The sequence below is a fragment of the Odocoileus virginianus genome, chromosome 14, assembly GCF_023699985.2.
Source record: "Odocoileus virginianus isolate 20LAN1187 ecotype Illinois chromosome 14, Ovbor_1.2, whole genome shotgun sequence".
NCBI lineage: Eukaryota > Metazoa > Chordata > Mammalia > Artiodactyla > Cervidae > Odocoileus > Odocoileus virginianus.
This window is the reverse complement of record NC_069687.1, coordinates 5,811,095-5,834,593: the sequence shown is the minus strand read 5'-3', so window position 1 is coordinate 5,834,593 and position 23,499 is coordinate 5,811,095. Positions and strand designations below refer to the sequence as shown.

The 23,499-nt window shown below is 46.3% G+C and overlaps 1 protein-coding gene across 3 annotated transcripts in view; it reads right to left on the bottom strand.

The window, feature by feature from the left end:
• The window catches only part of ADCY2 (adenylate cyclase 2), a 441,756-nt gene extending 418,593 nt beyond the window's left edge, over positions 1–23,163 (bottom strand). For 2 of the 3 annotated variants that reach the window (XM_070476467.1, XM_070476470.1), the window contains exons 1-2: positions 22,607–23,161; positions 1,963–2,160 (exon numbers count right to left, since the gene is read on the bottom strand). In XM_070476467.1, coding sequence (XP_070332568.1) covers positions 1,963–2,160; positions 22,607–22,816 — 408 coding nt within the window. In that variant the 5' untranslated portion in view covers positions 22,817–23,161. Of the gene's footprint in view, positions 1–1,962; positions 2,161–22,606 lie in introns of all 3 variants that reach the window. The other variant, XM_070476469.1, reaches the window with a different exon arrangement.
• Positions 23,164–23,499: the final 336 nt, after the last annotated feature.

The window sequence follows — 23,499 nt, the reverse complement described above, 5'->3', positions numbered from 1 at the left end:
TGTAGCCTGCCAGGTTTCCCTGTCCATAGAATTTCCCAGGAAAGAATACTAGAGTGGGTTGCCATTCCGTTCTATAGGGGATCTTCCTGACCCAGGAATTGAACTGGGGTCTCCTGCATTGCAGACAGATTCTTCACCAACTGAGCTACGAGGGAAGCCTCCAGATAGGAAGGCTTCTTTGAAAGCTATGTTGTTAAAAGGCGGCTGCGGTGCTAGAAGAGACCCGGGGTCCACGCCCCAGGCGGCAAAGGATGCTCTTAACCTGCTTCTGTCCTCGTGCACGGGGGTGAAGGCGGAGGGACGGCGGGCCACGTGTGCCACGAGAGCAGGGGGTGAAGGCACGCGCAGAACAGACGGGGAGCAGAGGCGTGGCGGGGAGGGGGGGCGCCCAGCGCTGCAAAAGGCTTGGGTGAGGGAGTGAGGAGGAGACACCAGGCGAGCTTCCTCGAGCACGGGAGCCTCTTCGGGACAGGGACAGCATCGTCTCCATCCGGGCCACCGTCCAGCATCCTTTGCAGCCAGAGAAAGCAACCCGAGTCCACTCTGCCTAGCCTCTCCCTCCACAGGAGGAACTGAGGTGCAAAGACGAGGATGCTTTGTCTGAGATCACGGGACAGAACTCTCCAGAAACCCCATTCTCCGCGAGGGCTCTCTCCAGCTCAGGCCCCTGCCCTGGCACTTGAACCCTTATTTTTTTCCTTTTCCCATTTTATTTTACAAATTTTGAAAGTATTATAACACATTTACAGGAGACTTGAAAAATACAGAACAAGGTTGCACATAGTTCTACTAGATATTACAATTATTTCTCAAGTAGATGAATGAAGGTTTTTAGTTGGGAGTTTCAATATGAAAGTGTCAAAAATTAATAGAAGGGACAGACATGAAAGTAGAAGGAATAGAGTAGACCTGAAAAGCACTGTGAACCATTTCAACATAATTAAGATTTATACAACATTCACACAACAGTAGGATACAGATTCTATTCAAGCTCCCATAGACTATAAACAAAGGACACAAAACAAGGTGCAAAAACTGCATGGTCTAAAGGTACTGAAATCAGACAGAGTCTGCTCTCTTTTCACTGTGGAATTATGTTAGAGATCAACATCGAAAGATATTTGAAAGTAACACACACATCGGCACTTGAATCCTTTTGTGTGTCCCACCCTGAGTCTCTCTTCTCCTGGCCTGCCCAGCAATTCTGGGGAGTCTCCTAACGACTGTGGTTCCTGCGCGTCTCTCTCCCCAGGGGTTCTTGGCCCCCAGCAGCTCAGCAACAGCCCTCTTGGCACTCAGCTTCCTCCCTCCCTCGATGGTGACAGAACCCCTTGGCCTCAGTGTCAAGCCTGAAGCTAGTAACTAGGATACCCGCACCCGCGCCTGGAACCATCTCATCAAGCAGCCAGTGGACGAGAGCCACGTGGCCCCAACACCCGAGGAAAAGCCCACTGGACTACGGTCTCCTAAAGACCTCGCCTCCCCCAGACATGGCCCTCTTCTAAACCGAGAGCCTCCTGGGTTCAACACGAGGAACAGCGCGTCCCCCTGCTGCTGTGGCGTCATCATGTTGACACCAAATCTGGAGATCCGGTCCCTGAGCAAAGAGCTCTAGTTCAGTCTTTGCAACTTCGAGGCACAGAGAGCGGTGCCCACCCCAGCAATGGGAGACTCGAGGGGCTGGAGGAGAAGGAAATACCGAGGCACGGTGCGAGTTGCAAATGCAGCCTCAGCCATCGGAAACAGGTGACAAGGTGAGCCTGGGCGGCCCCCTGGCCATTGGCAGGTCTGATGAGTGGAAGCAGGCACCGCGTGACCACCCTGCAGAGCCCCATGGGCCCGCTATTTCCGAAGATGGTCTTCTCAGCCTCCGTTCACAGTCCGGGGCCAGGTGTATAGAACCTGGTATGTCACAGATCAAAACACAGAAAAAGAAACACAGAAAGCATTGCGACATCTTACCTGGTCCCAGGGAGAGACGGTGCCCCCGAAACACATGAACAAGTAGCCCATGGCCACGAGACAGATCCATATCACCAAAGAGAAGACGCGTAGCAGCTTCTTAAACACCGACTCGATGCACACCAGGATGAAGATCGCAAAGAAAATCGCCAGGGCAGTTGGCACTGTGATTAAAAATGCCACGTGGTCTTCAACTTCCTAAGGAGAGCGAAAAAGAACATCGCAAAAGGACAATTTAGCAAGCCTGTGGCACCCATGACTTGTTATTAATATCGAAATGTTATCAACATCAGTCAAGGTCGAATCAGATCAGGTTTAAAAGGGACTTCAGAAGTAGAAAAATTTGAACTTTTGAAAATTTAAGTTTCTTATTAACTAAACACGTTTTTCTACATAAATAACCCAATACCAGGCTTCTCAGGTGGCGAAGTGGTAAAGAATCCTCCTGCCAATGCCGGAGAAGTGGGTTCAATGCCTGGGTTGGGAAGATCCCCTGGAGGAAGAAATGGCAACCCACTCCAGTATTCTTGCCTGGGAAATCCCGTGGACAGAGGAGCCTGGTGGGCTGTAGTCCATGGGATTGCAAAGAGTTGGACACCACTGAGGCAACGAGCACACATAACCCAGTATTGGATATTTAAATTACACAAAACAGCCGTGCCATCAAATTCAAATTTTCCCTGATAGATGAAGAAATGGATTTCATTCAAAAGTGAATTCAAGAACACAGAATGTAAGGATAAAATAAGACAACTTCAGACAATCAGATATGCTCTAATCATAGGAAATTAAGGTCTGCAAATGGTTTTGAAATGTTTTACTTAAAAAAAAACCTAAATACTATCTTGGACTCTAAAGCTAGAAGCTTTTCTTTTAATGCAAGGCAATTAACGTTTTAACCAGATCATAGGTTAATAGAAAAGGGTCTGAAAGTACTAAAAATAGAAGATGAGAGAGCGGGAAATATTTAGAAGACTGTGCCATTTTGCTAGCTTCTTTTTCCACCTTTCTTGGGCTCCAACAGCAAAAAGGAAAATGGACATTATTAGCCTGTTACTAATGCATTTTTTAAAACTCTACATTTGCACACTAATAGTCATTTTCTATTCATCTCTATCTAGCCACATAACCCTTCAAACGCACACTATTACAATTCCACACAATGCAATAGAACTCGCGTTTCCTCTGAGTACCCAAGCCTGGACTTAGGCTTTAGCGTCTCCAAATATTCTGCTGAAACTTGCTCTGAACAGCACATGCTATGGGATGGCACACACTCTTACACACAGTCTAAGAGCTTTCATCTTCAGCTAATACATTTAGTTGATGAAATATTCAAAGGAGTTTCAAGCAAAACAATCCATATAGCTGGGGCCCTAAGAACACCCACTGAGGTTTCAGAATGTTAAAACTTACAGTAGCGGGCTTCCCTGGTGGCGCAATGGCAAAGAATCTGCCCGGCCATGTAGGAGACATGGGTTCGACCTCTGATTTGGGAAGATCCCACATGCCACAGAGCAACAGAGCCAGAGCACCACAACTTCTGAGCCTGTGCTCTAGAGCTGGGGAGCTGCAGCTGCTGAAGCCCACGGGTCCGAGACCCTGAGCTCCACAAGGAGAGAAGTCTCCACGATGAGAAGCCCAAGCCCTGCAGCTAGGGAGCGGCCCCCGCTCGCTGCAACTAGAGAAAAAGCCCATGTAGCAAGCAAGACTCAGCGTTGCCAAAAATAAGAAAAAAAAGATTTAAAGTTACAGTACAACCTGGGACATACGGGGTAGGTCTTTCAAACACCAGAGTCTGGGGAAGCCCTCACCTTTTCTGGTGGGCACGGGGTTCACTCCGGGCCATGAGCATCTCTAACTTCATCCTGGAGATGCCCCCTACCGCCTTCAGATATCAGGCCACTGACCACAGGGAGGAGGCAGGAAGGCAGATGAGGCAGCCCAGGTGGTGGGGCCCAGGCTGACTCCCAGGAGAGAGCAGAGGGACCCGGACCACCTTCAGGGCCTTCTCTTCCCTTTCCTCTCTCCCAATTATGCGTGCCGAGGAAAAACTGCGAAAAAGGCAAGAGCAACAACAACCACGGCAAGTACTCATGTCAGTTGTTGAGTTGCTAAACTGTGTCTGACTCTTTACAACCCCACGCACTGCAGCATGCCGGGCTTCCCTGCCCTTCACCGTCTCCCAGAGTTAGCTAAAATTCACGTCCTTTGAGTCAGTGATGTCATCCAACCATCTCATCCTCAATCACCCCCTTCTCCTCCTGCCTTCAATCTTTCCCAGCATCAGGGTCTTTTCCAATAAGTCAGCTCCTCATCAAGTGGCCAAAGTACTGGAGCTTCAGCCTCAGACCTTCCAATGAATATTCAGGGTTGACCGCCTTTAGGATTGACGGTTTGATCTCCTTGCAGTCTAAGGCACTCTCAAGAGTCTTCTCCAGCACCACAGTTTGAAAGAATCAACTCTACCACGGATATTTTTCTGCTAAGCACTCAGGTACATTAAGTCTGTGACTCTTAGAGCAGCCGTGTGAGTGTAGGCACAGTTGCCTGCACAGGCGAGAAAATGCAGGCCTCTGAATGGAGAGCAGGCACCAGGGCTGCGGGGCTGACTGGGAGAGGATGGGGGCTTCCCCGAGGGGGTGGTCTGTGTTGCCATCGCCACAGAGCCCTGCACCCGTGTGCATAGACGATGCGTGGGCCCAGGTGTGGCTAGCTCCCCAGTGGCCGGAAGGATGTTTCCAGAACAGCCAGAAGACAGAAGGGCCCAATGGGACGTTCTCACAACCTCCCTCCCCTACTATTTCTGTCCACGACTCAGTGCCTGCCTGTACTCTGACCTTCAGACACAGGTTCCAATCATTGCAAAAGGTTGTCCGGGACCCACCCGCCCCCCGGTGCTCCCCAGCACCCAGGCACCACGGATGAGGGCACACAGCAGCCTGTCTCGAGGACGTCTCATTCAAGGTGATGGTCGCTGTGCACACAGAGCCGTGAAAACGTGATTTTACTTTAAACTTCCCCAAATGAAGTTACCTAAGCTGTGAGCAGAAAGCCAACCAGTAGAGAAGCAGGACAGCTGCCTTCCTGGCGTGGCTTTTCCATCACGGCATTAACCCCACAGGAAAGCAACAACCGTTGGCTTTATTGGCTTCGATTATCCAGAAAGAATGAAAGTGGCGTGAAAACCTACGTGACCGTCAAGTGAAAAGTGTGAGTTGCTCAGTCGCTCAGTCACATCTGAGTCTTTGTGATCCCACAGACTGTAGCCTGCCAGGCTCCTCTGTCCATGGGATTCTCCAGGCAAGAATACTGGAGTGGGTTGCCATTTCCTTCTCTGAGGGATCTTCCCGACCCAGGGATGGAACTCAGGTCTCCTGCAGTGCAGGTGGATTCTTTACCATCCAAGACAGCAGGGAAGCCCATCAAGTGAAAATGAGCAGCTAAAGGAACAGAGAAGCTGTGATCCTGAGTCCTTCTGAGAAGAGGAGGACAAAAAATACACAGCCCGGAGGAGCTTTCCCTGCGTTTCTTTTTTTTTTTTTTCTTTTTTTTTTCCATTTATTTTTATTAGCTGGAGGCTAATTACTTTACAATATTGTAGTGGTTTTTGCCATACATTGACATGAATCAGCCATGGATTTACATGTGTTCCCCATCCCTATCCCCCCTCCCACCTCCCTCTCCACCCGATTCCTCTGGGTCTTCCCAGTGCACCAGGCCTGAGCACTTGTCTCATGCATCCAACCTGGGCTGGTGATCTGTTTCACCCTAGATAATATACATGTTTCAATGCTGTTCTCTCAGAACATCCCACCCTCGCCTTCTCCCACAGTGTCTAAAAATCTGTTCTGTACATCTGTGTCTCTTTTTCTGTTTTGCATAGTGGGTTATCGTTACCATCTTTTTAAATTCCATATATATGCGTTAGTATACTGTATTGGTCTTTATCTTTCTGGCTTACTTCACTGTATAATGGGCTCCAGTTTCATCCATCTCATTAGAACTGATTCAAATGAATTCTTTTTAACAGCTGAGTAATATTCCATGGTGTATGTGTCCCACAGCTTCCTTATCCATTCGTCTGCTGATGGGCATCTAGGTTGCTTCCATGTCCTGGCTATTATAAACAGTGCTGCGATGAACACTGGGGTGCAAGTGTCTCTTTCAGATCTGGTTTCCTTGGTGTGTATGCCCAGGAGTGGGATTGCTGGGTCATATGGCAGTTCTGTTTCCAGTTTTTTAAGGAATCTCCACACTGTTCTCCATAGTGGCTGTACTAGTTTACATTTCCACCAACAGTGTAAGAGGGTTCCCTTTTCTCCACACCCTCTCCAGCATTTATTGCTTGTAGACTTTTGGATAGCAGCCATCCTGACTGGCGTATAATGGTACCTCATTGTGGTTCTGATTTGCATTTCTCTGATAATGAGTGATGTTGAGCATCTTTTCATGTGTTTGTTAGCCATCTATATGTCTGCTTTCCCTGCATTTCTCTGCTCAAAGATCCAACCGTGAACAAGGGAAAGACCCAGTGCCTTGGTGAGCCAGGAACATTATATAATAAGACTTGATATGGGTTTGGGGTTTAAATATTGGCATTTTTTTTTTTTTTTTTACCATCAGGGTCTTGATCCCAGACAGCCCACGAGTCTGGGCTGCAGGGCGACCACTCCACTAGGCAGTGGGCACTGGTCCCCTAATATTTTTAGGGGCTCACAGAAATGGTTTATTTCTTTCATAATCACAACAACAACAAAAGACCCAAGCTTCTAGTCTCAAAGCTTCTAGTCCCCCATGCTCACCCAGCATCAGCTAGGACTGTGAATATACATTTAGGGAAGAAGGGCAGACAAAGGCCTCTCCATCCTAAAAGGACCCGAGGGCGTCCGGGGTGCCTGCTTACCGGATGCGTGGCATTGCCTGGTCCACCCCACTCCCCCGAGAAGGACACCCCCCAGCTTTGAAGTCCTGTCCCCAGCCCCGGCAGGGCGGCCCGTTCCCAGATGGCACGTGGCTTCAGACAGTCAGTAGCTGCCCACAAGGCCAGTGGCCCCTGACCACTGCAAAACCCGCTGAAGAATCCGGGCTCTTCCAGGGAGAGAACAGCCGTCAATTTATTCTGCGTTTGCCTTTTGAACCTTAACTCCAAACAAGTCTTAATATGGATTTTCCCACTAAATAGACTCTTTTGTAAGGGGGGCCAAGAAAAAAAAAAAAAAACAGTAGCATATTCACTAAAAATGTATAAGCTTATAAACCACACTCTTTCCTAGCCCTGCATTTGGATCATGTGTTTTTCTTAAGGTGAATAAGTAAATGAAACAGCGGAACGCCCTCAGACCTTGAATTACACAGCCTCTCCCCCCCGCTATTCCAGCCCCGGTGGACAGGAAGACCAATGAAGCCGCAGCAGCTCACCCGTGGCAACTCTTTTAGGCAACAGCCGAGTTTTCAAAATTCAGAGCATAAAACAAATAAGAGTAGCTGAAAATAAAGTGAACGAAAACAGTGAAAACACTGTCGATCTAAATTAAATATGTTTATGCAGCCCAACTCCTCCTCCCTTTGTGGAAATAAAAAATGTACCACTCTACGCAAACTAAATAAAATGTACAGAAATGCCTTTAAGACATGGCTTTAAAAAGATTTTTAAAAGTCGTCATACAATGCAAACTAAATGTGTTAACACGCCTTTAAAAGGAAGACCGCAAGCGTCCCATTACCTACTGTCATGATAATGGGCTCCCATCACTCTCCAAGAATATTTCATCTTTCCCTGTTCAATGCATTTAATTTGGGAGGGCGTCAAACTGCCAGGCCTATTAAACACCCATTGCTTCTATTTATCATATAACAACGGCTTTGTTTCTCACAAGCTTTTCCATGGAGCAACAGATTATGTATATTTTTAATATTTTCCATGTGTACTTTTCATTTTTTTTTGTTCAACAGTACTGTTTTCCTTTTAGATGGCAGAGGACACTCTAATGTAAAACACTTTACTGTTATTGTTGTTGTTCAGTCGCTCAGTTGTGTCTGACTCTTTGCAACCCCATGGACTGCAGCACACTGGCTTCCCTGTGCTTCACTGTCTCCGGGAGTTTGCTCAAACTCATCTCCATTAAGTCAGTGATGCCATTTCATCTCATCCAACCGTCTCATCTTCTCTTGCCCCCTTCTCCTACTGCCTTCAATCTTTCGCAGCATTAGGGTCTTTTATAACGAGTCAGTTCTTCTCACCAAGTGGCCAACGTGCTGGAGCTTCAGCTTCAGCCGTTAGTCCTTCCAATGAATATTCAGGACTGATTTCCTTTAGGATTGACTGGTTTGATCTCCTTGCTGTCCAAAGGACTCTCAATAGTCTTCTCCAATTCCAAAGTATCAATTCTCCGGCACTCAGCCTTCTTTACGGTCCAACTCTCACATCTGTACGTGACTACTGGAAAAACCATAGCTTTGACTCTATATGGACCTTTGTCAGCAAAGTGATGTCTCTGCTTTTCAACATGCTGTGTAGGTTTGTCACAGCTTTTCTTCCAATGAGCAAGCATCTACGGAAAGGATATTTTAGGGAAGTGCTTTGAAGTCCAACAGACCGAAGGTAGAAACCAGGTTCCATCATTTACTGTAACTCTGTGAGCACATCAACAGTGATACAGGCGCCGTGTGGCCAGTGGGGGTGAGCCCATCACCCGAGCTCATAAATGACAGGCTATTACCGCAGTGACCATAACCACCTCTTTCCTATCCCTACTTTCAACCAAGGCTAGTCTGACTACTCATTCCTGAAATGATGCCAATTTTGCCTTCTAAGTAATTATACGTTTTATTACCATAAATTACTCTGAAGAGCTGCCACTGGGCAGAAAGCAGTCAGCGCTTAGCTAATACACGTTTGACTCTATGTGGATGGATGCAGATAAACATTCTCATCCATTCACATCATATATCTGTGTGCATGTGAGACAACATGTATGTATGTGTGTGTGTTTGCTCAGTCATGTCTGACTGTGCAACCCCACGGACTATAGAGCACTGGGCTCCTCTTTCCATGGAACTTTGCAGGCAAAAATACTGGAAAGGGTTGCCACTTCCTACTCCAGGTGATCTTCCTGACCCAGGGATCAAACCCATGCTTCTTGAGTCTCTTGCATTGACAGGCAGATCCTTTACCATTGAGCCACCTGGGAAGCCCTGAGATACATAATAGAAAATACATTTGTTTCATTCTTTTCCACATATAGAGTCACACTCCATTTTATCACAAGCTATGAAAGAAATAAAAATTCTAATTAAAATATTCTATAAAACTCTGATAAAATAAGTCAAAGATGACCTCAATAAATGAAGAGATAGTCCATGTATATAAATAGGAAGACAATACTGTGACAATGTCAGTTTTTTCCAAATTAATCTATAGATTCAATGCAATTCCAACTGAAATCATAGCAAGTTAATTCTGTAGATATCAACACACTGATTCTATAGTTTAAATGAACAGGCAAAAGACCCCAGTGCTGAAGGAGAAGAATAAAGTAGGAGGACCAACACTACCAAACTCCAAGACTTATTATAAAGCTACGGTACTTAAGATGAGGCGGTATTACAGAATAAAGGAACAGATCAATGGACGGGAAAGACCCACATTAATGTAGTCAACAGACACGTGGCAAATTCAGACAGAGAAAGGATAAAGACCATTCAATGGAGCAAGGGTGGAACCACTGAACAGATGTCTACATGCAAAGTATGAATCTAGATACACACTTTATGCCTTTCACAAAAAGCAACTCAAAGCGGATCACAGTGAAGAGAGAGAGAAAGTGAAAGTTGCTCAGTCGTGTCGGGCTCTTTGCAACCCCGTGGATTGTTGCCCGTCAGGCTCCCCCCACCCCCCACTCTGAACCTCTCCTCCTCTCCTCTTCTCCACACCATCTCTCTACTCTCTCTTCTGTCTACCTCCTCCACATCTAATTTTATCAATAGCATAAATGATTCAGTCGTCTCTGACCATTTGTGACCCCATGGATGCAGCCCACCAGGCTCCTCTGTCCATGGGACTCTCGAGGCCAGAATGCTGGAGTGGTTTGCCATTCCCTTCTCCAGGGGATCTTCCCAACCCAGAGATCAAAGCCAGGCCTCCCACATTGCGGGCGGATTCTTTTACCAACGAAGCCACCAGGGAAGCCCGAGAGTGGGTAGCCTGTCCCTTCTCCAGGGGATCTTCCTGACCCAGGAATCGAACCAGGGTCTCCTGCAATGCAGGCAGATTCTTTAGCAACTGAGCTACTGGGGAAGAATGGGTCATAGATCTAAAGGTAAAATGCAAAATAATCCTGAAAAAACTCCCAAGTCTTCCCATGAGCAAACTTGTGCTGTGCGGTAAAAGTGTGCGCAGAGGGAAACCGGTCATCTCACAAGTTGGACTCAATCATCCTACTGTCAGTTTGGCTTTGCTGGGAGTTGCATTTCTTAGACTCCCTTTTCCTCCACGGCTCTCGCTTACAGTTGAATAGAAGAATTTGTGGCAGAATTGGGAGGGGGACGTGGAGCAAGTCCTCACCAGAATCCCTTCCCAGAATGTTCCCGAGTGAGAGTGGGCCTTCGGAGAGGCCTGCCCAAGATTTGGGAGGTGGACGCCAAGCCACCCCAGGAAGGGCGATGTGCAGGATCAGATGCGGCTGAGACATGCGGGGAGGAGCCTGGAGGGGCCCAGCCGGCCCGGCTCTGTGCTCCACATGCAGGACTCCAACCAGGTCAGCCGGACCAGGGTCCCCACTAGAGACCATCCTGATGGGGCTCCCCTGATGGGTGCGCAAGCTCTGCTTTCGGAGATCCCCACAAGCCCTGACTGCGCAGGGATTCTCCACCAATTCAAGGCTCCCTGCTGCTGCCAAGGTTGATGCAAAGAGAGGAGGCTGGAAACTGATGAATTAAAGATCCCACTGCAGAAATGTGGAAGAGAACAGAGGAAGCCCAAAGCAAGTGCTGAGCTGGCCCAAACACTCGTTCACACGTTTCCACAATGGAAAAACCCGAAGAAACTTTGGGGCCAACCAAGTAGAAAGAAAATGTGGCAGTCAGGGACTTTCCAAAATATTTCCTATTTCTTTCTTCTGGGTTCCTTCTGAATTCGCCTTCTAACCTCTTTTGAAGTTCCAAGCAGCCATTTTGAGCAAAAAAAGAAAAAAATGTGAATCAAAGTGCAGTGTTTCTCTCCCAGGCAGAGGCATGTAAAAGCCATTGTGAGGCTGCTGGCACTTTCTTCCTGTGGTGCAACGGTTAAAGAAGCATTTGTCATGAGGAGGACACCTACGGCCCAGTCCAGGTGCAGAGCTCCCCTCCTGGCCTACGCTGGCCAGGACATGGAGCAAGAGGCCCGCCTCCGGTGTGGGAAGCCACATGGAGCAGGGATGAGCTACCATTGCCCAACTGCTGATTCAGGAGGAAAATAAAACATGTGAATGTTTTCAATCACTAAACCACGTGGGGGGATTTATGCAGCAGCAGATAACTAGAATACTGAAGTCTGGCCAATGAAAATGAATGAAAGTGATAGGGCACTTCCATATCGATGATGTCAATTGCCAGAGAGTGAAGCACTCTTTTCTCTCCTAGTGTAGTATATTCATTGGAAGGACTGAGGCTGAAGTTGAAGCTCTAATACTCTGGCCACCTGATGCGAAAAGCCGACTCACTGGAAAAGACCCTGAGGCTGGGAAAGATTGAAGGCAGGAGGAGAAGGAGACGACAGAGGATGAGATGGCTGGATGGCACCGACTCATGAGCCATGAGTTTGAGCATATCCAGGAGACAGTGAAGGACAGAGAAGCCTGGCGTGCTGCACGGGGTCACAGAACCAGACACAACTTAGCAACTGAACAACACAGCAATCAAGGAAGGAAGGATGCTGTGGGATGCAGCTTCCTTCACGCCAGATCTCTGAGTAACTGATGTGAGAGAATGCCTCTGCTGACTCACATTTACTGTGCAGCTCAAACAAAACATAAACCTTTGCTGTGTTAAGCTACTAAGATTCTGGAGTTGTTTATTTCCATAGCATATCATAATCTAATATGTTTTGATTGACACAGAGGTAATGAAGACAGAAAGCAAAAATGCAATACAGTGCATCAAAAAAGATAATTTTTTTTGTAAAAAGTTAAAACAAAACAGACATCTACTGGGATTAAGTTTTAAAAAAAGCATCTAAGTATTATCAAATATTACCATCAAACTTGAGAATTGGGATGAAATGCAGAGAGTCCTAGAAAAGGCTTATTGAAACTGACTAAAGAAATAAAGTTAAAAATACTATAATCCTATTACTATCAAAGATACTGAAGCAGAAATTTTAAAATTTCTCTCCAAAAAAAGCAACAAACCCATGTGGTTTTCTAAGTAAATTCTTTCAACCCTTTCTAACATAATGAAAACTTTAGAAAACTAAAAATGAAGGCATACTCCCTGACTTTTAAGACCAGAAGAACTTATAAAAAGAAAAATGACAATCTGATAAAGAAATACTCCAAACTCATTTTACCAGAGACTATGTTGGCAAAAACCTTAAAATGTTAGCACTTCACATCCAACATTTTATAAGAGATATCATGAAAACTGTGTTTGTATCAGGAATATAAAAATTGCTCAATAATAGAAAATTATTAAGCATTACCCTGACTTTAAAAAATATCAAAAAAATCTTATGATTATTTCAATTTGGTAATACTAAACAATCATATTTAAACTTTTTCTATAAATTAACCAAAAGGAATCTCAAAGGATATCTATAAAAATCTATAACCAGCATCATCCTAAATGAATAAACTATTAAGGAATTCTATTTAAAACCAGGAAAAAAGGCAAGGGCACCCACAATCACCAGTTTTGTCAGTAGCACATTAGAGTTCCAGGCCAAACCACAATACAAGTAAAAGAAATGAAAAAAAAAAGAAATGTATTGGACAAAAGAAAATAAAACTCTCAATATTTGCAGAAAAACTAAGAACATTCAAAAACTAAGATCATGGCCTCCAGTCCCATCACTTCATGGCAAATAGATGGGGAAACAATGGAAACAGTGACAGACTTTATTTTCTTGGGCTCCAATATCACTCCAGATGTTGACTGCAGCCATGAAATTAAAAGATGCTTGCTCCCTGGAAGAAAAGCTATGACAAACCTAGACAGCATACTAAAAAACAGAGACATCACTTTGCTGACAAAGGTCTGTCTAGTCAAAGCTATGGTTTTACCAGTAGTCACGTATGGATGTGAGAGTTGGACCATAAAGAAAGCTAAGCACTGAAGAATTGATGCTTTTAAACTGTGGTGTTGGAGAAGACTCTTGAGAGTCCCTTGGACTGCAAGGAGGTCAATCCTAAAGGAAATCAGTCCTGAACATTCATTAGAAGGACTGATGCTGAAGCTGAAACTCCAATACTTTGGCCACCGGATGCAAAGAAATGACTCACTGGAAAAAACCCTGATGCTGGGAAAGACTGAAGGTAGGAAGAGAAGAGGGCAACAGAGGATGAGCTGGTTGGATGGCATCATCAACTCAATGGACATGAATCTGAGCAAACTCGAGGGGTTGGTGATGGACAGGGAAGACTGGCATGCTGCAATCCATGGGGTCACAAAGAGTTGGACACAACTGAGTGACTGAACTGAATTGATTTGCAGATGATATGATTGTCTATGTAGAGAACCTGAAAGAATCTGCATTTCAGCTCCTAGTAATAAAAAGGATACGATAAGTTGTGTAGATATAAAATAATACTCCAAATTAAATATATTCTTTTACAGCATCAACAAAAGAATAGAAATTTCCAATTTTGTAATCTTTAAAATACAATTTACAGTAAGCAAAAAAATACACAATATCCTTTGGTGTTGAGGAGTAAGAACAACCTATGGAAAACTATAAAACATTACTGAACCACATAAACGAATGGAGAGATAGCCCATGTTCATGGATAGAAAAATTTAATATCACAAAATATGAATTCTCAGAAATGAATCAGTAGATTAAATATAACACTAACAAGATCCTACTTGAGTTTTTTTATATTGAGGTTAAAATAAGTTGATTATAAAGCTTGTATGGAAGAAGAAGAAGAAGTCAAGAATAACCAAAAAGCTTTTCAAAAAGTTGAATGTTATTTCCCTTGCCCAATATAAATACTTAATATAAAGCTTTATTAATTATACTCTGTGCATATGTATTTAAAAGATAAAAAGCCAATGGAGCAGAAAAGATAACCCATAACAAACCACTCATATATGGAATTTTGATTTATAACAGATATGGCAAAAGAAGTAACTAAAATGGATAAGTAAAAATTGATTCTCCACAAGAAAAAAGCATGTAAATGGATATTGATCACTGCCTTATACGGCAAAAATACCATATGATACATATAGGGCATGTATGACAAAATGGATAAAATGAACAAAAAGAAATGACAAAAAGTACAGATGAAGTCTACTTCTGAGGGTTGGTAGGGAAATGAGAGAGGTGCAGCATACAGACTGATGGACATTACTGGGGAATTCTAGCTTGGACTGGGGACCCGGGTGCTTAGTTTTAATGTAAACAAACAAACGGATCAGTGAAAATTGAGCTCAATAATCAAAGTTTAATTAAATTAGTCAAATGATAAATTCCTTTCTGTGCACCTAACATCCAATTCTGAAGAACATGGGTGTTATAGGTTTGAATTAACTGCAAGTCAACAACTGGGAAAGAGTAGAGGTTAGATCAACCATATGTCTGAACTATGCTAACATTTCTTCATTACCTCTTTCATTTTTATTCATCTGGTCTCCTTATCCTCCTCATTTTTAACATCACAAGGCTTTTGTTCTACTGATGCACCAGTCTAAAACTTCCATTCCTTCATAGCATCCACAGATCCCTAGTAACTTGAAATCTTAATTATTTCCCCTTTTTTATATAGCTTAAAAGATAATACAGTACGTTAAAATACACAGGCAATAATTCAATCTTGCAGTAAGCCCATAGGAATGGAAGCCTGCACCTGTGATATTACACTTGTCCTGGCCATGATATCCCAAAATCATTATGTCTGAGGGATAGTAAAGGACACTGGCAGAAATGGGAGACATTCTCATTCTGAAACCCTGCAGACTGGGCTCTCATCGCCACAGCCCTGCCTGATCCACCACTGTCTCCAGCAGGAACCTTCTGGAAGGTGGAAACCCTAGACACTGGATTTATTCATAAGCTCCTCTCAGACAATAGTCATCATCTTGAGAAATCTTCTCAAGAATTTCAAGTTCTACGAAGAAGCTATGGTACTTTGTATTTGTATGTTCCCAATGTAATAAATTATTCATTCAATAGATTTTAATTGCACTAATAACTAAAATTTTCCATTTCAAGCACCAGGTTTTTAAAAGGATTTGGTTCTACTCTGAGATACAGCTGGACTTCTGCATTTTTAATGACAATAGGGCAATAACCCAGGTCTGTAGTCTCATCCCCTCTGTACTGGCACTGTCGTTCCAGTGCCCTGGGCAGAATCAGAAAGCTGGCTGGCAAAGCAGCTCATGGAGATTTTTAGACTGGGGTTCTCTACTCTGCCCATCTCCTGAAGCTGGCACCTGGGGATGGAAGAGTAAGCCCAAGTGATATGATGATTTTTTTAATGTGAACCTCTGAACTGCAAACCTCTCTGGGTTCCCAACCTTGTGGTTTTTACTGGATCCTTATACAAAGAGGGCACTGAAGCAACATTATCAAAGTCTTAACTGGGCCAAATGGATCAAACACACGAGCTGACTCAACAACCCTTTTCTCTCCTTCCAAATGCACCAGGGGGCTGCAAACCAAAATTGCCAGATGTGTGTCAATTTCCCATCGACAGTTTGATGCCAGGGAGTGTAAATGAAAGTTGGTCAGTCATGTCCGACTCTTTGCAACCCCATGGACTATACAGTCCATGGAATTCTTTAGGCCAGAATACTGGAGTGGAGGGCCTTTCCCTTCTCAAGGGGATCTTCCCAACCTAGCGATCAAGCCCAGGTCTCCCGCATTGTAGGCAGAGTCTTTATCAGCTGAGCCACAAGGGAAGCCCAATACTAGAGTGTGTAGCCTACCCCTTCTCCAGTGGATCTTCCCGACCCAGGAATCGAACCGAGATCTCCTGCATTGCAGGCAGCTTCTTCACCAGCTGAGCCACCAGGGAAGTCCTGGTAAACATTATCTTATCACTCTTGTTCATTTATATAACATTATCCAAAGCCAACAAAATTAAAAAATATAAACATCAATTCAAGTGTCAATTTGGCAGAATTTTAGTGCTAGAGACTGGTAATGCATCAAAATATTACTTTAATCAAACTATCTATGATTCTTGATTATTTTTTTAAAAATAACTCAAAGCTATATTCATACTTATCATGTAAATAGAAAAACATCCTGTTTTTGATACCTAGACTTAAAAATTCTAGTACTCATTTAGCTGAAATAGTACTCATTCGGCCTGAAATACATCCAATACATCCACGGGAGACCGTAACAAGGAGAACCTTGGGTGCTGCAAATACAATAACAAAAATGACCACAGTTGTTGTAGGTAAGGCGGGTGCCCGGCTCTGTGCTAAATGTCCACAGGATCCACTTCACTTGGTTCCCAAACGATCTCCCTGAGCCTGCTTGCGTTATTCATTTTAGTCCAGAGCAGACAAATTAATTTTTCAGGAACACTCAGTGGCAACACTGAGACCAGATCCAGGCCTAGCGACAGTTTCATGTTCTTAACAAGAGGCCACACGATGGGAATGACAGCTGCTAAGGAAAACATGTCTATCCCAGAAACTGTACATGTTAATTACACACCTTCCATCTGGTGAGTGTGGCATTAAATGTGGGGGTGCTAAGTTTCTTCCCTGAAAGAACTAACAATTAATTGAAGAGACAAGATGAACTCGCAAAGTATTCCTCAGGTCAGATGACAGCCATCAAGGAGGAAATTATTTGATGTAATGAATGAGCTCAAGGAGATGAACCCAGTCAATCTTAAAGGAAATCAACCCTGAATATTCATTAGAAGGACGAATGCTGAAGTTGAAGCTCCAATACTTTGGTCACCTGATGTGAAGAGCCAAGACATTGGAGAAGACCCTGATGCTGGGAAAGACTGAAGGCAGGAGGAGATGACAGAGGATGAGGTGGCATCACCAACTCAGTGAATGTGGATTTAAGCAAACTCCAAGAGATAGTGGAGGACACAGCAGAGCCTGGCATTCTGCAGTCCATGAGGTCACAAAGAGTCAGACAAGACTGAGCAACTGAAGCACAACAACAAGAATGGACGAGCTTTGCAGGCACCCAATCCAGATGGGAACGCACAGCACAGGCCGGACAGCTGAAGCCTGAGAAGGAGAGTTTGAACTTGGACACGCGGGACAGGGAGGAGGCGGCTTCCTGTGAGAGGACCACACTGGATGCACTGGAGGAAACAGGGCAAAGCCAGAGAGGACCAGCTGCAGACGAGTCCAGGCTCCAACCACCCCAGAGCAGAGAGGTCGGGGGCGGCGGGTCAAAGATGAGCCGCTGCAGGATGGAATACCACCCAGGAGAGATGCCCACCCCAGCCCTGGTCCCAGCAGACACTCCATCAACATCACTGAAGGAAGAACGAGCGAGATGGTGCTGTTCATCAACAGTGGATGGTGCTGATGCCAGCACTGAGTTACGGGCAGAACCAGAGTACCCTGGAGCAGGAAATGGCAGCCCACTCCAGCATTCTTGCCTGGAGAATCCCAGGGACAGAGAAGCCTGGCGGGCTGCAGTCCAAGGGGTCGCAAAGAGTCAGACCTGACGGATGGACTGAGCACCCAAGCCGCACAGCACACACTTGAATATCCAAAGGATGCTTCCAGGTCTTTTCCTGCTGGGCCTGTAAACTGCAACCAACGTTTCTGCAGAAAATGAGTTTTTCGTTGTCTTTTGTTTATACCACAGTGAAGTTATAATTAAAATGACTTATTGAATTACTGGTTGTGATTACAAATACCTGCCAAGTAAGTCTCCTGCATGGATAGAGAAATTCACAGAAAGATGGATCTTTAGCTACCTCCACTCTAATTCCTGAGAGCATGCACTATTCCCTCCCCACCCCCCGCCCCCAGCCCCAGAATGATGAGACTGGAGAAAGTATGCAGAGAATTTCCTACTCTTCAGAGGAGATGTCAGACATGTTCATCTGCCTTCTCCAGCCTTCCACTCCCCAAGAAAGGGGTGAAAGACTGACTTTCTTGTCAAAAGACTGACTTCTCATTGATTCCTCCACGCACCGGGGGCGCTGAAATACTCCCTGCAATCATAAAGCTATTTCCCTCTCCAATGGCTGGTTTCATTTATCTGCTTTGGAAAAATTAAGATTTTTTCTCCATGTACAGAGAAGAGAAACACTCTGATATATCTGCCCTGAGAAAAAACACCTGATGCTGGGAAAACTGATATGTCATAAACTACTTGTGGTCATCGTTGGAAAGAGCTGGCACACTCAGTCACAGTAAAAGCAAGAAGGGAGATCAGAGTCTGAAAATCACAGATATTACATATTAAATAAAAGCTATTTGATTTCATTACTAAAAAATAGACCAAAAAATCAGGTTTATTGCAATATCTGACTATTTAAAATTTATAGGAATGGAATTTTTCCAGATGAAATATTGACCACCCCTAATCATAAATTTTAGCCAAAACAAATCTGGCTGGAGCTAGCTGGTATTTGACAAACTAAAAAAATTATGTCAACCTTTCCTAACTATAACAGGCAAATTTTGAGAAAAGTTGGCTGATTTGGGACATAATAAATGAGAGAGGATTTCATTCTGAGATGAGTTTGTCATGCATTTAGTAATAAGAACCAGTCCTGGACAATGAAGTTAACTCATAAGACTTAGAACTTAAAAGTTTGGTCTCATTAGTTCCAGGGTCTCTGATGCCAGGGGGCAATTTAATTTTGTTCAGCACACTCATAGTATCGTCAAAAACTTCCAGCATAAGCAAAAAGAAAGTATTTTTCATATTATTAAATAAGATATTAAAATTCAAGACATGGTATCATATGTGCTACTGGTTTCGTATCTTGATATTTCTTAACAAATATGGGGTTAAAACTATTTAACAGCTTTTTATGTAAGAAAAAGCAGTTAAGCAAGATGGTAAAGTTTCAAATCAGAATTTACTTTTACAGTATAATAAAAATACGTTGCAGATTACTTTAACTTCATGATCAATGATGCAAAAGCATGGGTTGACCATAGATTGAAATTAAGTGAGAGAGGTTTGTGAATAATATCAATTACAGGAACACAATTAGGGAGCTGAAGCTCCAATCCTTTGGCCACCTGATGCCAAGAGCTGACTCACTGAAAAGACCCTGGTGCTGGGAAAGACTGAGGGCAGGAGGAGAAGGCTACGACAGAGGATGAGATGGTTGGATGGCATCACCAACTCAATGAACATGAGTTTGAGCAAACTCTGGGAGGTGGTGAAGGACAGGGAAGCCAAGAGTTGGACACAACTAAGTGACTGAACTGCAACAACAAAGAGGAATACAAGGTCAAGACGAAGCTTACTTTTTTAAAGATATATTTTCAGTCAATTCACGCAAAAGCAATTACATATTGCAAAAAAATCACCATGTATCCAGATGATGTTAGGATCATTTTGTGATCCAAATGTTCCAGGAGACCATGGATGTGCATTAAGAAAGTTGCCAGACATTTGCTACTACAAGAACAGGTGGAAGTCTAATGGAAATCAAAATCAGGCAGATTCATAGGAAAGAAGGAATCTGTCCAAGATTACAGGCAGCAAAAATAGATCTGCCAAGCTCCTGAATTACATCAGAGCCCAGCAATTCTAGTAAAGGTGGAAACCTGGGCCTGCCCCAAGCAGCTATTTCTGTCCCCTGAGGTAGATCTCTGGGAAGCCACACTCTGGTCATTCTGAGAAATGAACTGACCCTACCCCGTGTGCACAGGGGCCTATGTTACTACCGCACTGCCTTCCAAATCTCCTAACCTTGAACGACAGGGATAGAGAATATGTTTCTGCAAAGTGAAACTGCTATTTACGTTATTACTAAGAGCAAAATAGAAACGAGCTGTCCCGACCTCAGAATCGATCCAGTCCTTCTGAAGGTCAAGTTTCTGAGGACAGGGCCCATTCCTCCCTGGTGTTTCCCAATGCCCACCCAGCCCAGCAGCCCCAGATCCCGCTTGAAGTCACCTTTCCACCAGACCCCATTACCCTTCCTGACTCTGGAACATTTCTGCACAGCTCATCACCTAGATTGGTTCACAAAGAGCAGACAGGACCAAGCATGGTTTAGGCAGGGCAGAGAGCAGGATCCATTCCATCGTCTCTGGACCTCTCCCTGGGCTACAGCCACGCCAAGGGAAGTGCTCGCTTTCTGCTTAAAGTGATTTTGCTGAATGCCTAGACTGTGGCAATGATCAATTTACCAAGAAAAATAAAGATGCCTGGGCAACTTTTTCAGAAAGATGCCATTCCAACATTTGTTCCCCATGAAACAGAATGTAAAGCAACTGGATGCGTTAACTGCATGCTACGTCATTTCAGCTGTGGCCAACTCTTTGCAGCCCTGTGGATGGCAACCTGCCAGGCTCCTCCGTCCATGGGATTTCCCAGGCAAGCATACGGGAGTGGGTTGCCATTTCCTCCTCCAGGGGATCATCCCCACCCAGGGACTGAACACACGTCTCTCATGTCTCCTACACTGGCAGGGTTCCTTACCACTACTGCCACCTGGGAAACCCTAAAGGAACTGAGCAGAGAAACACAGGATCAAAGGCAGATTAGAGAAGGGAGCTTTCAGCTGACTGCACTGAATCTCTGAGGACACGGCAACGCGTTCAAGCTAGATCAAGGTTTAAGAAGTTAGAGATTCATATCACAGCAAAGTGGTGTGTGTCAGGGAGGCATGAACTTCACACTTGTCTTTAAATATATTAATGGTGCTAAAAATAGGCCATCACCTGCTCCTCCTCTTCCATTTAGAAGAGAACCAGCCAGAACGCTTTGAATTACAGATTCGCCAGAATCACAAGCAGCAGTGTCCTAGCAGAACAGATTTGCAGAGGAAGAGGGACGTGTTTTCTCCCCTGCAGGAATGGTAATGAACAGGAGATGCCTTCAGAGACTCTGCTTGCCAAGGAGACGGAGCAGAAGTCTCTCCTCAAGTCATCCTTGGCCCTAAAAAGTGGTGAGAAGAGAAAAAAAGATGCCATTCCAGGAAGCAGTGCAGGCTGGCAAGAAGATTGTGAAGACTGCCCTGAACTCACACCCAGAATACAGAATGAAGGTGCTCTCTGCTCTGTGTTGCATAATATAAGACCCAGTTATGATCAGTGGCATCTGTGATCTTCTGCTTTCTAATTTTTTTTCCCCCTTATCTTGTTGAATTCCATGAGAAGACAACACCTTTGACAATTGTGGGGAGAAGGCAAACTTCATTTTTTAAAGAACCCATGATGATAACAAGTTTTCCCATGCATAATATCTGAGCACCATCTGGCTCAGGATATGAGGAATAAATTGCCAAAAACCAAGGACAGCGATTTTGCACTCCGTGGTGAAATAAAGGCACACACCCACGCCTTTGCTCCGAGGACAGAATATAGGTGTATGTTTACATTCTGTGCTAAAAAGACAGCATTCCTCCCAGACGTCCCCAGATCAACCACTGACCAAAAATATCTCACTAATTAATCAATGCTTGGCACCCGAGCTGCACAGACACATCACAGGCGGTGCAAAAGTTTGAACCACACCAACACAAAGATCAGTAACAGGAAGTTTACCGCCATCTACAGATTTCCTCTCACAGCTTAAGGGAGTGAGCCAAAGGCTCCTGCTTGAAAAATACAAATTGGCAAAACTGACATCAGCTGTAGAGTTGCACTGCGGTCCCAGCGATGAAACCCAGTTGAGTAACCTGTACCAAACAGCAGGCACGATAAACGACCCCTCTAGAAACAGGAAAGCGACAGTCCACCGATGCTTGTGACTTAGACACTCAAAGGATGCAGGCTCACAACAGGTCAACACCCCCACCTCTCTGCCTATGGGACTAAACCTGGCAGATTTAAAGGCAAAGGTGGATAATAAATACTTGTCTTTCTTTTTTTTTCCCTCGCCATTCACCACTTTCCAGAGGCAGGATTTCTATAGACTTAAATGACGTCCGATCCAAACTAAAACGCCAGCTCGGGAGCCGGGCAGCGGCCTCGCCTCGCCGAGAGAGGCGCGGTGCCGATTCGGATGGAGACCCGCTGGAGCGGATGCCGCGCGGAAAGCGCAGCGAGTTTGCCAGCGGGCGCGCAGAGATGGAGAACGCACGCCGCGGCGGTCCACCTGGAGCACACACCCCGGCAACTTTTATTTTGGGGCAGAACCTCCCAAGGAAAACTTTTCTCCTGCCCGCAGGGCTCGCTAGAGCCGGGCCGGCCGCGGGTGGGCCGAGGACGGGCCGGCAGCCGCGCGGGCCGAGGGGCAGTCCCCGGGGCAGGAGGCGGCCGGGCCGGGTCCGTCCCTCGCCTCCCGGGGCCCCGGGGGCGCGCGGAGGACACTCACCAGGCGGAGCGCGAAGAAGACGGCGAGCAGGGCAAGGCAGGCGCCCATGACGATGAGCAGCAGGAAGACGATGAGCGGGTGCTGCTGGCTCATGCGGTAGTAAGACTCGTAGAGCCAGTCCCGGGACCTGTGCGGCCCGTCTCCGCCGCCCGCCGCCGCCTCGGCGCGGTCCCGCAGGTAGCGGCGCCGCCGCATCGCCTCCTGCCACATTGGGGCGGCTCGCGCGGCGCCCGCCGAGCGCGCCCGGCCGGGGCTGCGCCGCCCGCCCGCCTGCCACCCCCGCGCCGCCTCGGCCGGCCCGGGCTGCCCGCGCTCCGAGCTGCGCGCAGGGGCCTCCGGCGCGGGCGGAGCTCGGCGCCCCGGGGCTGGGCGGCGGCCTCGGGGGCAGCTCCCGGCGGCGCCGCTGCCGCCACCGCGCGGGAGGGGGCGGGCGCGACAGGGGCGCTCGGCCCGCCTCTGCCCCCACCCCGCGCGGCGCAGCCCGGGTCTCCGACCGCCGCCGCCGCCCCCCGACGGCCGGGCAGCGCGCGCTGGGGGCGGCACGGAGCCGAGGGCTGGGCGCCGGGAAGGAGGAACCAGCCGCGCCCCGATACTCGGGCGCCCGCCCCTTGGACACGCCCACACTGGGCCCGGGCGCGGGCCACCTCCCTCCGCGGTCCCCGCCTGGGCTCGGGTGGGGGGGGGGGGGATGCTCCCACCGTCCCCTACGCGGTCCGCGGGCGGCCTGGGGGGGAGGGGTCCCCCGTCTGTATTCCCCCCCTACCTCCCACCTCTCTCTGACGATGCGGGGGCTCCTAACTGCTCCCCACTAGCTCCAAGAGCGGTGAGAGGAGGCACTCCCACCTTCTCGCGCCCCCAGCTCTGAGTGATCCGCGGGGGGCTGGGTGCGCCCC